Source organism: Panthera onca, chromosome B4 (genome assembly GCF_046562875.1).
Source record: "Panthera onca isolate mPanOnc1 chromosome B4, mPanOnc1 haplotype 2, whole genome shotgun sequence".
Taxonomy (NCBI): Eukaryota; Metazoa; Chordata; class Mammalia; order Carnivora; family Felidae; genus Panthera; species Panthera onca.
The window spans coordinates 129,541,241-129,554,119 of NC_138345.1; the positions used below are offsets into that span (position 1 = coordinate 129,541,241).

The 12,879-nt window shown below is 41.4% G+C and overlaps 1 protein-coding gene across 26 annotated transcripts in view; it reads right to left on the bottom strand.

Moving 5' to 3' along the window:
* RBFOX2 (RNA binding fox-1 homolog 2) overlaps positions 1–12,879 on the bottom strand; it is a 286,269-nt gene that overhangs the window by 62,629 nt on the left and 210,761 nt on the right. For all 26 annotated transcript variants that reach the window (XM_081796248.1, XM_081796234.1, XM_060656475.3 and 23 more), the window contains one exon: positions 2,449–2,673. In XM_081796248.1, coding sequence (XP_081652374.1) covers positions 2,449–2,673 — 225 coding nt within the window. The remainder of the gene's footprint in view (positions 1–2,448; positions 2,674–12,879) is intronic.

The following is a 12,879-nucleotide window of genomic DNA, read 5'->3' on the forward strand; positions in this document are numbered from 1 at the left end:
CGACTTTGGCTCAGGTCGTGATCTTGCGGTTTGCGAAGTCAAGCCTGTGTCAGGACTGTTCAATCCTGCTTCGGGTTCTGTCTCCCTCTCTCTCTGCTCCTCCCCCACTAGCACTCTGTCTCTCTGTCTCTCTCTCTCTCAAAAATGAATAAACATTAAAAATTTTTTAAAATAATAAAAACCAAGACCAAATCAAACTCAAAGCTAGTAGAAGGAAGGAAATAATGAAGATCAGAATGGATATCAATGAAATATCAAAGAGAAAGACAATAGATTTAAAAAAATCAATGAAATCAAAAGATGGTTTTCTGGAAGGATCTGCAAAATTAATAAACCTTAGCTAGACTGACCAAGAAAAAGAGAGGAGCCACAATTATCAAAATCAAGAATGAGAGAAGGGATATCAGTACAGATGCTATAGAAATTAAAAAGGACCATACGGATTTTTATAAATTATAATTAAACCATATATTTATAAATCTATAGATTATAATTATATATATATTATATCCAACAAAATAGACAATTTAGATGAAAAAGAAAAATTCCTAGAAAGTCACAAATTACTAACATTGGTTTGACTCGCAATATAAAATAAAAATAAAAAGAGAAAAAGGACAGGTAACTAGTAAAAAACAGATTCAGTAATTAAAATACCTTGATAAAGCCTCAGATTTATGTTTTATTTCTTCTTTGCACAATTGTTCTGGTAAGTCTGTGAGTTCATCATCATTTGAAAATGATTTGGAAATGTGGCCAATATAGTGGCTGGTATATTCACAATTCTAGCACAAATGCTATGGAATCCTCATTTGTTACCCATCATGCTTATACCTCTCAAATAAATTGTCAATACAGTCCATTACTTATGAAGTATAAAATTATGTGCTTATATGTAACTGATCAACACTAAAAAGACAACATGTTTTCAAGGAAAGAATGGATTTCTTTGCGGTCTAATAGCTAATAAAGGGAAATAGAAAGAATTTGAAGGTGAAATCCATCCTTATGCAACAAAAGCTTCCATTCTAAGGTTCTTTATTGGGAAGTAAATCATATCAAGTGGTTTAAAGGCTGAATAAAGGTCTCCTGATAATCTGAAACAGGAAGGGCAAAAAGAAGTGTAAAAATTCGACATAGATATTTCTATCTAGGATATAGAACATTTTTATCTTTGGAGACAGACGACATAATCCCACAGACAATAAGACTTCCTTCCTGTATGTTGATATATATCTGATATATATCTCCTGGTTAATTTCTGACATTTCTTTTACTTTCGGAAGTTAGTGGTTAAAAGGCGAAGTCAAAGAGGCAGGCTAGGGCCAGGGATTAGTAAACGAAGTACAGAGTGTGGATTTTATTCCAAGTATGTTAGGGAACTGCTAGAGTTAAGTTGGAAAATAACACTATTTGCATTAGAAAACAAAGCACTACGCTGGCTGGGATGTGGCAAAGGGAGAAGTTAGTTAGGGAGCAGTGACACAGGGAATATGTGATGAGGTCGGGAATAGTGTGGGGGCAATGAAGATACCTTACGTGAATTAAATTCTTTTAAATCTAACGGCCATTCTGAGGTAGGTACTACTGTCTTCATTTTCCAGGTACAGATATGTACTTGTCATCACTGAGAAAGCCAAAGCAGAAAGAGATTAAATAAAATTGTACTGCTAAGTAGGGCCCGCCTCAAACCTGGCATAAGAGCTGCTATCATACACATTCTCCAGTTAAGGTACTAAGTTAGAGACAAGAGGCTGAAGTAAGAGAATGCTTCGAGTTACGGTTTCCGAGACCTGTAGACGGACTGGATGGAGACGTGAAAGAAAGAAACAGGGAAGACTCATGGGTGTTGCTTGAACAGCAAGATGAATCTAGTAGTATAATCATATAGAGAGAGAAGACACAAAATAAGAGGACGGGGGTCCTAGGATCCAGGCCTGGAGTGCTGTAACATCTCAAAATCGAACAGAGAAAGAGAAGCTGCCAGCAGAGGGGACTGAGAGAGGACTTCCGGGGGGGGGCAGGAGGGCAACGGGGAGTGTTTGGAGAGCCAAGAGCCTAGTGAGCGTCTCCAGGAAGTGGGAGGTGGCCCCGTGCAGAACAGAGCTGCCGAGAGACCGTGTGGTACCACATGGGGGGCGGGGGGCCGCAAGACGAACTGAAGCGAATGGGCGAAACTGACCAGAGCAGCGCCCCCCTCATTGTGCCCTCGCCTTGCTGTGTTGTCTGTCCTGTCTCTTGACCGTAAGCTCCTGGGCAGTGGCTGTGAGCTAGGATTCTAAGTCCTCACCTTCTAGTTACGGTGCAGGGGGTAGGAGTGAAATTGCATAAATGCCGCGTAGTGTCAGGCAGACGCTGCCTTAATGCAAAGGGTTTGCTGGCCTGGCGATGCAGGCGAGGATTGCAACATGACAGGCCCTCCTCCCTCCCCGCTCAGAGCTCCCTTACCGTGAGAGATCCATTCTGTGTGCTGGGGGAGCTGCTGCTCTGCTCCCCGTGGGCTTGCGTGCTCCCGTACAGCGTCAGGTTATGCTCACTGGTCTGGCCGGCATAGTCCTGAGTGTGTGGCACTCCGTATTCTGTGGGAATTCCATTCTGGGGAGGTGGCGGAAACGGGATGGTAGTAAAAGGCTGAACCATTGCGTCAGGAGTTGTTGTCGGCTCCTGGTTACCCTGAAACGAATACGGGAAGAGAAAATAAGGAGAAAAAGTGACTCTAAATTCTCATTACGTGATTCTTTTTTAAAAAAAAAAAAATTTTTTTTAACGTTTATTCATTTTTGAGAGACAGAGATAGAGCGTGAGTGGGGTAGGTGCAGAGAGAGAGGGAGACACAGAATCCGAAGCAGGCTCCAGGCTCTTAGCTGTCAGCACGGAGCCCGACGCGGGGCTCGAACCCACAAACCACGAGATCGTGACCTGAGCCGAAGTCGGACGCTTAACCGACTGAGCCACCCAGGCGCCCCATCATTATGTGATTATTTCTAAGGTGAGTACAAAATTCTCTGAATATTCTCTCTGCACTCCTACAGAGACGTATGCATGCGGACACATACACCCCACTTTGGTGAATCTGTGATTCCCAAACAGGCCCGTGACCATATTAAAGTTGATTAGTTACCAAAGAGTCAAAAATTTTCCTTGAAACCAAGTTTTTAAAAATGCCAGGAAATTTCTCACACAAGAAAAGGTGTAAGAGTTGAAATCAGTTTGGGCCATTAGTATTTTCTTCAGGACACTCTCTGTCCCTTTACAGTGATTCTCAGAGGAAAACAAACCAACTTCGTTCAATTACAATTCATAGCAACAGGCAGGGTGACATTATAAGTTAAATTCTCAAAACCAGACAACATAGGTCTCTAGGTTTTAAGAGCACAGAGTTCAGAGGAAAGTATATTATTAAAAAAATACTGTTTGTATTTCAAGATAGAGATTTATTTAAGTCTTGGCTACTAGGTTAATAGTTTAAAATAAAGGTTCCTTAAATTATAAACACTAGAGATAGAAAAAAAAAAATCCCCAGACAAAAAAATTTAAGAGTTCTTCATAATCACTGCCAGCTAAGGGTAACAGCACACCAAGAAACCTCTCCATGTGATAACCTTTCCCAGATGCCTACCTGGAATTCAGTGCGGTATCTGAAATATCAATAAAGTATGCAGGAACTACAGGGAATTGTTAGAAGGGGCTATTTTGGCGCTATGGCCCCTCTCTCACTTCTGTTCTAAGTTCAGATATAAAAAAGTTTGGATCTTGTAGAACAAATTTTGCGAAGGACCCATCCTCCCCACCCCCTTGACCTCCCATTTCATTCCATCAAAAGCAAAGCCTTTTTTTTTTTTTTAACTGAAGATACACAAGTCTGCAAAGTCTTAGGCCACTCTCCTGTAAGTAGCTGGCAGAGATGGACAAATGCTTCAACATGTCAGCACTTTGATAGGCTCCCCCCATCCCCACCGTATTTTAAACATCATATCATTAGGCAATCAAAGAAAACCTGGGTTTATGTCATTTGGTTTCCTCCTGCTTGTGAGCATCATTTCCATCAAGCAAGGGAGCAATTATTCCTCCTTCTCTTTCAGTCCCAACTATCCTTCTTTCCCCTCAGTTCAAGAGAGGATTCTCTACCCACGGAGAGCTGTAGGAAACTGAAACTTTCAGCAGCATTTTCTAAACATTATCGCAGGCTTTTGACATTAACCTGATGGCCATTAAACTCATACTATATCTCCAACAAAATGAATCCAAAGCTGCAGAAAGATCTCACGCTATTTTTAAAGAAAGGTTCAGCCATCGTTGCTACAATGAGTTCTTCTGCAAAATCCAACAGAACAAATGTACAAAGATAAATGGAGAAATACATGACCATGGATTGGAAAGCTTGACAGTCTTAAGATGACCATGTACCCCAAATCCCACAAACTCGCATCAGTGCGCCCCAAACCCCCCACATCAATGAATGAAACAGAAGAGAATAGTACAGTCAGTATTAAGGCATCAAGTCAATTCGGTGGCAGAAAGGAAAGTCTTTTTCACAAATAAAAAAAAGTTGAACACCCAATGGGGGGAAAACAAAAGAAAACAAAACAGAACCTCAACTCATCCCATGTATACAAAAGTTAACTTGAAAGACATAACAAACCTATATATGAGTGTTTTAAAACTTCCAGGGGAAAAAAAAAGAGGATAATCTTCACAGCTTTGCAATAAACAAAAACTTCTTGGGTCATAAAAAACAAGAATTGCTGAAGAAAAAATAGATACACTGAACTCCATCGGGAATTTAAAACTTCTTCCTCCTTTGAAAGGTACCACTAAGATAATAAAGAGACAAGGTGTAGACTGGGAGGCAGCATTCGCAATACACTCACTTATCTGGCAAAGAACACCTATGCAGAATCTACAAAGAACTGTTACAAATCATTAACAAAAAGAACAAAGCATCTTTTTGAAGATGGGTTAGTGGCTTTAACAGACAACTTCCCACAAAACGATATCCCGATGGGCAGAAAATACATGAATGTGCGGCTCAACAGCATTAGTCATCAGGGATCTGAAATTAAAACCAAACAGGAGGCACCTGGGTGGCTCAGTCGGTTAAGTATCTCACTCTTGATCTCGGCTCAGGTCATGATCTTGCGGTTCATGAGATCGGTTCGTGGAATCGAGCCCTGCATCAGGTTCTGTGCTGACAATGCAGGGCCTGCTTAGGATTCTCTCTTTCCCTCTTTCTCTGCCCCTCCCCTGCTTGTGCTCTCTCCCTCTCCCTCCCAAAATAAGTAACCTTTAAAAACAAAAAAACCTGAGCTAGCATTTCGCGCCCACTGAAAACACGGAACGTTGATAAGGATGTGGAACCACGAAAACTTTCATATGCCGCTTGCCAAAGTGTAAAACAGTATATCCGCTTGGTAGAACTGCTTTGCGGTTCTACTTTTTTATAAAGTTAAAATGCTTCTTGTATTTACCCAAAGGAAATAAAAGCATGTGTGTACAAAAACACTCGCACAAGTATGTTCATGGAAGCTTTATTCATAATAGCCCCAAACTGAAAAATGACTGTCTTGAAATCAATAGGAAAATGGATAAACAAACTGTGGTTGATTCACAAAATGGAATGTTACACAACACAAAAAGAATGAACTGCCGACAGCAGGGATGGACCTGAAGGGCCCTGCTGAATGAGACATAAATCTATCGTAACAGAAGTGAGAAACTAGTTTTCTCTTTTCTTGGGGTGGGGTGGGGGGGTGGTGGGGAGAGTGTTGATGGACATCTAGTACTATGGAACATTCTAAGATGATGGAAAGGTTTTATTTCTTATTAAGGATAGTGGTCCCAAATTGTTAAAATTCATTAAACAGAACACTTGCTAAGAATGTTATCACATTTGTTAATTATAACAAAGGAAAAACGACATAAAAACCACCAGCAAACATTACATATTACACACACACACACACACACACACACACACACACATATAATTTTTAATGTGTACTTATTTCGAGAGTGAGACAGCCTGAGTGAGGGAGAGGCAGAGAGAGGGAGAGAAAGAACCTTAAGCAGGCTCCATGCTGAGCATGGAACCCAGTGCAGGGCTCAACAGTGAGAATGGGACCTGAGCTGAAATCAAGAGTCAGATGCTTAACCGACTGAGCCACCCAGGCGCCCCAGCAAACATCACATTAAGCTGTGAAATACCAGTCATTATTAGAAATCACAGATAACTGCGCTGTCACTATTAGTCCTTCTACATATAAAAGCAAGTACAAAATGGAGACCAAGATAATACAGAGACAAGTTACCCTTACAAATGTAACTATATACTTAGAAACACCAAAAGAACTGACTACAAACCAGCAGACCTAATAATAAAATTCTGTCACATTTATGCATAACTATTTTAAAACCAGCAGTGGCCAGTTATTCAAAAGAGCAACAAAATGTGTAGTATAGAACACACGATGTAGGATGTAAAACAAGGCCTGAATAAATAGAAAGATTCATTTTGTTTCTGGAGGAATGCTTAATATAAAAATGTTAATCCTTGCCGAAATAAAACGTACACCTAACGCCATTTTTAATCAGAAGCAAATGGTGTCTAGGGAAGAAAATAGGCCTAAATACTTTTCTATTTGGTACGTGAAACACTCCTAGGAAAGTTTAGAAAAGGAAAAACCATGAAGTGAGGCATGTTCTATCAGTATGTTAGGACTTGCCATAAAGCCACTGTGGCTCAACACTATGGAGCGCCTGGGGGGGAGGGGGGGCTCAGCTGGTTAAGTGTCTGACTCTTGATATCAGCTCAGTTCATGATCTCATGTTTGTGAGACGGAGCCCTGCATGGGGCTCTGGGCTGACAGCGCAGGGCCTGCTTGGGATTCTTTCTCTCCCTCCCCCGCTTCCCCCAATAAGCAAACAAAACTTAAAAAAGAAACAACAGTAAGAATATACACAGTGATTAACAGAACATGATAATCCTAAAACAGATTCAAGTTTATACAGGAAATTAACAGAAGATAAAAGTAGCACTTCACTCTGCTTGGGGGGAAACAGTTTATTTACCACATGGTATTTGTAAAAGTTGGCTATCCAAATGAGCACTTCACGGTGCCTAGTCCATACCAGAAAAATTCAAGAAGGAATAAAATCTAAGAGAACAATGAAAACTACGCAAATACCAGAAAACTTGAGAGCATAACTGGGGTCTGGGGGATTCTTAAATAAGGCAGGAAACCTAAAAACTAGGAAGGGAAAAAAAAAAAAAAAAAAAAGACGTGGCTGTGTAAGTTAGGAAGGAAAGGAGAAGGGAAGGGGGAGAAGTGGGCTTTAAAGTCAAAAGGAAAACCAACCAGGGAGAAAAGAACTGCCACAGACGAGGCAGACAAGGGGTTGTCATCAATAACTAAGAGTAGGCTACACAAATTCAGAAACACACCTGACAACAGAAAATGAGGCAAAGAATATACCTGAACAATTCACAGAAGATGAAATGTTCAATCGCAAATGACTGGTACCATCAAAATGTTCAATTTCACCAACAAATGGAAACACATAGTAACAGCAAAACAAGTCCAATTTTGATTAGTCATCTAATCAATAAAAAAAACTGAACAGTTTTAGTGAGGTGTAAGTGACATACACAACAAACCGCATCTACTTATTTGTACTGTGAGCCTTGACAATTACAACCCAAGTGCACCCATGAAATCATCATCATCTTCAAAACAGGCAGCATATCTACCCCCAAATCTCCTCAGGCTCCTAATAATAAACAGGTATTACATTTGTAATGAAGCCTACAAAAGTCTTCTTTTTTAACTTTTTTTTTAATGTTTATTTTTGACAGAGAGAGAGACAGAATGTGAGGGGGCGAGGGGGAGAGAGAGAGAGGGAGACACAGAATCTGAAGTGGGCTCCAGGCTCCGAGCTGTCAGCACAGAGCCCGACGCGGGGCTCGAACTCATAGACCACGAGACCATGACCTGAGCAGAAGCCAGACGCTCAACTGACTGAGCCACCCAGGTGCCCCGTTTTTTTTTAATATAAAAGAGAATGACATGAAAAATGGAATCAGTAAGAGGAAGCCGAAATGCTAAAGCACTGAATTACTGTGCTATCCTCAAGAAAATGGTAGTGACATTATCTAGAGACAAAAATTCATCACGGTCTTTCACTTCAAAGTTATAAGGCATCAAAATTCAGCTGTCTCCAGTGTCCAAGAACCATTTCTAAGTGGTATTAAGGAGTGCTTTACGTAAAAATCTTCCCTTTGTTTAGTTTTTATAAATTATGCTAGGAAAACCTTGAATTTTTACCTATAATTTTTCAGGGAAAAGGTGTATCTTTGTCACCCATCACCATAGAAGTTCTTTTCATTATTTCTATCTAGGCTGGGGTATTATACACGACTTCTCCTCAGCTCTCCTGGGTGTCCGAAGAGAGAAATAAAATAACCCTCTCCCTTCGTCAAGTTCCACAGGGCCGTATCCATATCTACGTACCCACCTGCCTGTCTGTGGCATGAGGCACACTGCTTCCAATTTTTTCTAAATTTTTTAATTTATTTCTGAGAGAGACAGCGAGCGAGCATGTGCAAGCAGGGGAGGGGCAGAGAGAAGGGGAGACACAGAATGCAAAGCAGGCTCCAGGCTCTGAGCTGTCAGCACAGGGCCCGACACGGGGCTCGAGCGCCTGAACTGTGAGATCATGACCGGAGCCAAAGTCGGACGCTTAATCGACTGAGCCGCCCAGACGCCCATGAAGCATGCTGTTTCAGAAGCCCTCATAGGATGTACTGGCCTAAAGTCAGATATGAAAGAAACAAATTCACATTCAGGTAGACTGGTGAACGAAAGACAGTAAGTGTCTGTAGATCTATACTCCAACTCCAGGCATAAATACAATCTTACCGTATGCAAGAAGGGTCTACTTAATAATCGGTAAGGCTAAAAGACAGTCTCCCGGTTATGATTAACATGGCAAAGGGGGCCTCGCTTTCCTCGCTCAGAGGTAGCTCCTTGTAGACTCACCTGCTCTGGCCTCCAGTCTCCACCCCCCCCCCCCCCGCCCCCTCCAGCCCTGCTGGGAGTGAGGTACCCGCACACCAGTTCACAGTATTGACTCTCCCACGGGGGCAGGCCTTACAAAGCCGGCCCAGTCAACTGAACAGCCACATCGATTAGCAGTGGGGGCTAGGGGAAGAAAGGTAAAAACATTTTATAGGATCTACGTGCACCCTTGGCGCTATGTGTTTCAAAGAAATACGAGGCAGGCGGAGGCTGAGCGGTTTCCTGAAAAAAGGGGAAATGTAGGTCTTTGCTAAAAGGTCAAAAAGAAACTCTCAGTAGATTATTTTGCTCCTTATAGGAAGGTCTTTTATTTTTGTGGAAAGAAAAACACATTAGGTTTATATGCTAAGGGAATGAAATTGGAATAGGAGTGATTCTGCGTTTTATTTCATACACGCTACAATGTCTGAAAGTCTCCCCAAGTATTTATTACTACTACTACTATAAATGTTAAATGGTTTCAGATTTCTATTAAATTTCCAGGCTATATTCCAAGGTTATAAGTTCAAAAGCGAAGTACTTTGGCCTCTGGGCAAACTATGAGATAATAGTTCACATGATCATTTCTAGGCAAGAATTTACCTCTATGTTTAATATGAAAATGGTTTGTTTTTAAAATCATAGGCTAATCATAGGCTTAGGTGTATGTCAGCTGAGAAAATGAATTATTAACTCTTACCCTCTACAAAAGCAGACATGATTTCTCTTCTCCCTCATGTGGCGGTCTATAAATTTTCCCTTTCACAAGACTGACGGACAACAAAGAGTACTATATGCAAGTCAGGCTTCTATCTCACTTAACAAGAATCTAATAAAGATTTAATTTTAAAGCCCCTTTCTTCCCTAGAATATAAATTCTGACTTTTGTGAAAGATGAGAAGAAAAAACAAACTGTACTCCCTTTCAGTCCTTCGCACTGTCTCCCAGGGTAACGAAAGTTGCCTGAGAGCAGGTCTGCCGGCCCACCAAGCGGAGCACGCAGCTTCAGGATTCGCTGTTCTGTGTGCCGCGGGTATTCCAGTCTGCTGATTTCACACCTCCCTCACGTCCGTGCTCCCATGTCAGCTTTCCTGACCGCTCTATTGAAACTCTCGACCCCGATTTCTGTCTTCTCATCTATAATAATACTGCATTGATTTCGTCTCCTCTGTTGGAACGTAAGTGAGAGGTTTTGCCTGTTCGGCCCACCGATGCGTCCCCAGCACCGAGAACGACGTCTGGCATGGAGCCTCACGGCACTACTCTTACTTAAGGGGTTTGCATGAGCAGAATAATAAAACCGAACATCCAAGATGAAGAGTGGTCCCCAGTTTGTAGAAAGCTAACCGTGAGGACAGAAAGAACAGGTTACATCGAATCCTCCTAATATCCACATGAATTTAGTACAGGAATGGACAGGAAATTATAAACAAAGCAATTCTTTGGTTAATTGGCCTTCCCATCAGCAACATAATTTACAACAATACTAAAAAGTGAGATCTTCCAAATTTTCAAACAAAGCTATCTGCATTTCTAACGCTCTGGTTTAAAAAGTAAGAAGACACAACTGAGTGACAAAGCTGCTTTTCTAAAGTTATTTTTATTTTCTAAAAGCTGCTTATTTATTTAGAAAGTGTGAGTGGGGGAGGGGCAAAGGGAGACAGAGAGAGAATCCCAAGCCTGCTGCTTGGATTCTGCCCGTCGCCTGTGTGTGCACTCACTCCCTCTCTAAATAAATAAATAAATAAATAAATAAATAAATAAATAAATAAATAAAATACTTTAAAGTTATTTTTAAATCGGAGGAGGAGGAGACGAGGAGGAAGAAGGAGAAGAAGAAAAAGAAAAGCCCTGAAGAGACCTACGTGAAACAGATAAATTTGGGATATAACATTATTTCATACTCAATAATCATTCAACAAACCAATTCGATATCCTGCGATCTCACTGTTGTTTTACTACCTACACAAAAGTTTAAGGAGAGATATAGTAAGAGGACAGAAAACAGTATTTTATTTCACATAGAATTCAGGCCAGTGTGACTCAACACTTTTTAGGATGGCATCTCTGATTAAAGCTCAAGGTGATGCCCAGAAAGGAAGGTAAGGGATATACTGACTGATGACAGTGTTTTCAATGTATTATTCCCCAATACAAATTTGTTTATTCCATTACTTAAACACTACTTAAAATATTATCAAATCCACCTGAGACCCAATAAAAGCCACATTTTACCAAGAGCAATGCTGAAGTGTATGGTTAGAACATAATTTGAATCTCGGCTTTGCCACTTACTATAGCTGTAAACACTTAAGTATGTTGTAACCTAACTTGCCTGCACTTCAGCTTCTTCATTTATACATTTTTTAAATGTTTATTTATTTTTGAAAGAGAGAGAGACAGAGTGTGAGCAGGGGAAGGGCAGAGAGGGAGACACAGAATCCAAAGCAGGCTGCAGGGTCCGAGCTATCAGCACAGAGCCCGATGTGGGGCTTGAACCCATGAACTGTGAGATCATCACCTGAGCTGAAGGTGGATGCTTAACTGACTGAGCCACCCAGGCGGCCCACAGTTTCTTCACTGACAAAATAGCAATGTTAGTGCCACACCTTGTTGTAAAGAATTGGTAAGCTAAAATGTGAAGCTGGGGTGTCTGGGTGGCTCAGTCAGTTGAGCCTCCGACTTCGGCCCAGGTCATGATCTTGCGGTCTGTGAGATCGAGCCCTGCGTCGGGCTCTGTGCTGACAGCTGGGAGCCTAGAGCCTGTTTTGGATTCTGTGTCTCCCTCTCTCTCTGCCCTCCCCTGCTTGTGCTCTCTCAAAAATAAACATTAAAAAAAATTTTTTTTTAAAGGGAGATCTTTCCATTATTCTCCTTTTATAGACCAAGAAACCAACGTTTAAAAGGGTTAAGTGTTTTACCAAAAAACCACTTAGCTAATACCTGGCATAAGCAGACTAGATCCAAACCAATGCTGCTAGTCACTGAGCCATGTGGTGTCTCCAGTGGGGTCCTCTTTCTCACAGGCATGTCACACACAGCTCCCATCCATTAATCCTGTGTTGGAATGAGTCTGGACTTCTACATTCCCCAAATACGGTGCTTTCCCAAATCTCAGCCAGACTGCTATAGCAGGGATCAGTGCTGGTCCCCATGCGGTATCCCCTACCAAGAGGATTCATGCCCAATGAAAATGTAGCCGGACACCAAGGATCACCTCAAATAATCCCTTCTCCACGAAGCTATCCCTAGAAAGGAAGTACGACATAAAGCACGGGTCAGCAGACTTTTTCTATAAAAAGCCAGATAGTATTTTAGGCCTTGCAGGCTGTCTGATTTCTGATGCAACTAACTACAGGACTCCACTGTTACAATGCAAAAGCAGCTGTAGACAGTATGTAAATGAGCCAAGTACGGCTGTGTTCCAGAAAAACTTTACTGATGGGCACCGAAACATAAATTTCATCTAATTCTCACATCTCAAAATATTCTTCTTCTTTTGACTTTTTTTTCCTACCCATTTAAAAATGTAAAAATCATTCTTAGTTCACGAGCCTTACAAAAACACGCAGCGGGCCAGGTCTGGCCTGTAGGCCATAGTTTTTGGACCTCTGGTGTAAAGGAAACAGATTAAGGTTTAGAGCCAAATGAACCTGGGGTTGAATCCTGACTTGGTAACCTGTTAGTTGTGTAGCTTTGAACAAGACACTAAGCCCCGGTTTTGTCACCTGCAACACAGACGTAACCGCCATCTACTGTGAGGCTAACACAAGACAAAGAACCAGCGGTATCTAGACCAGCATCCAACCGAGCAGACTTTTAGCAA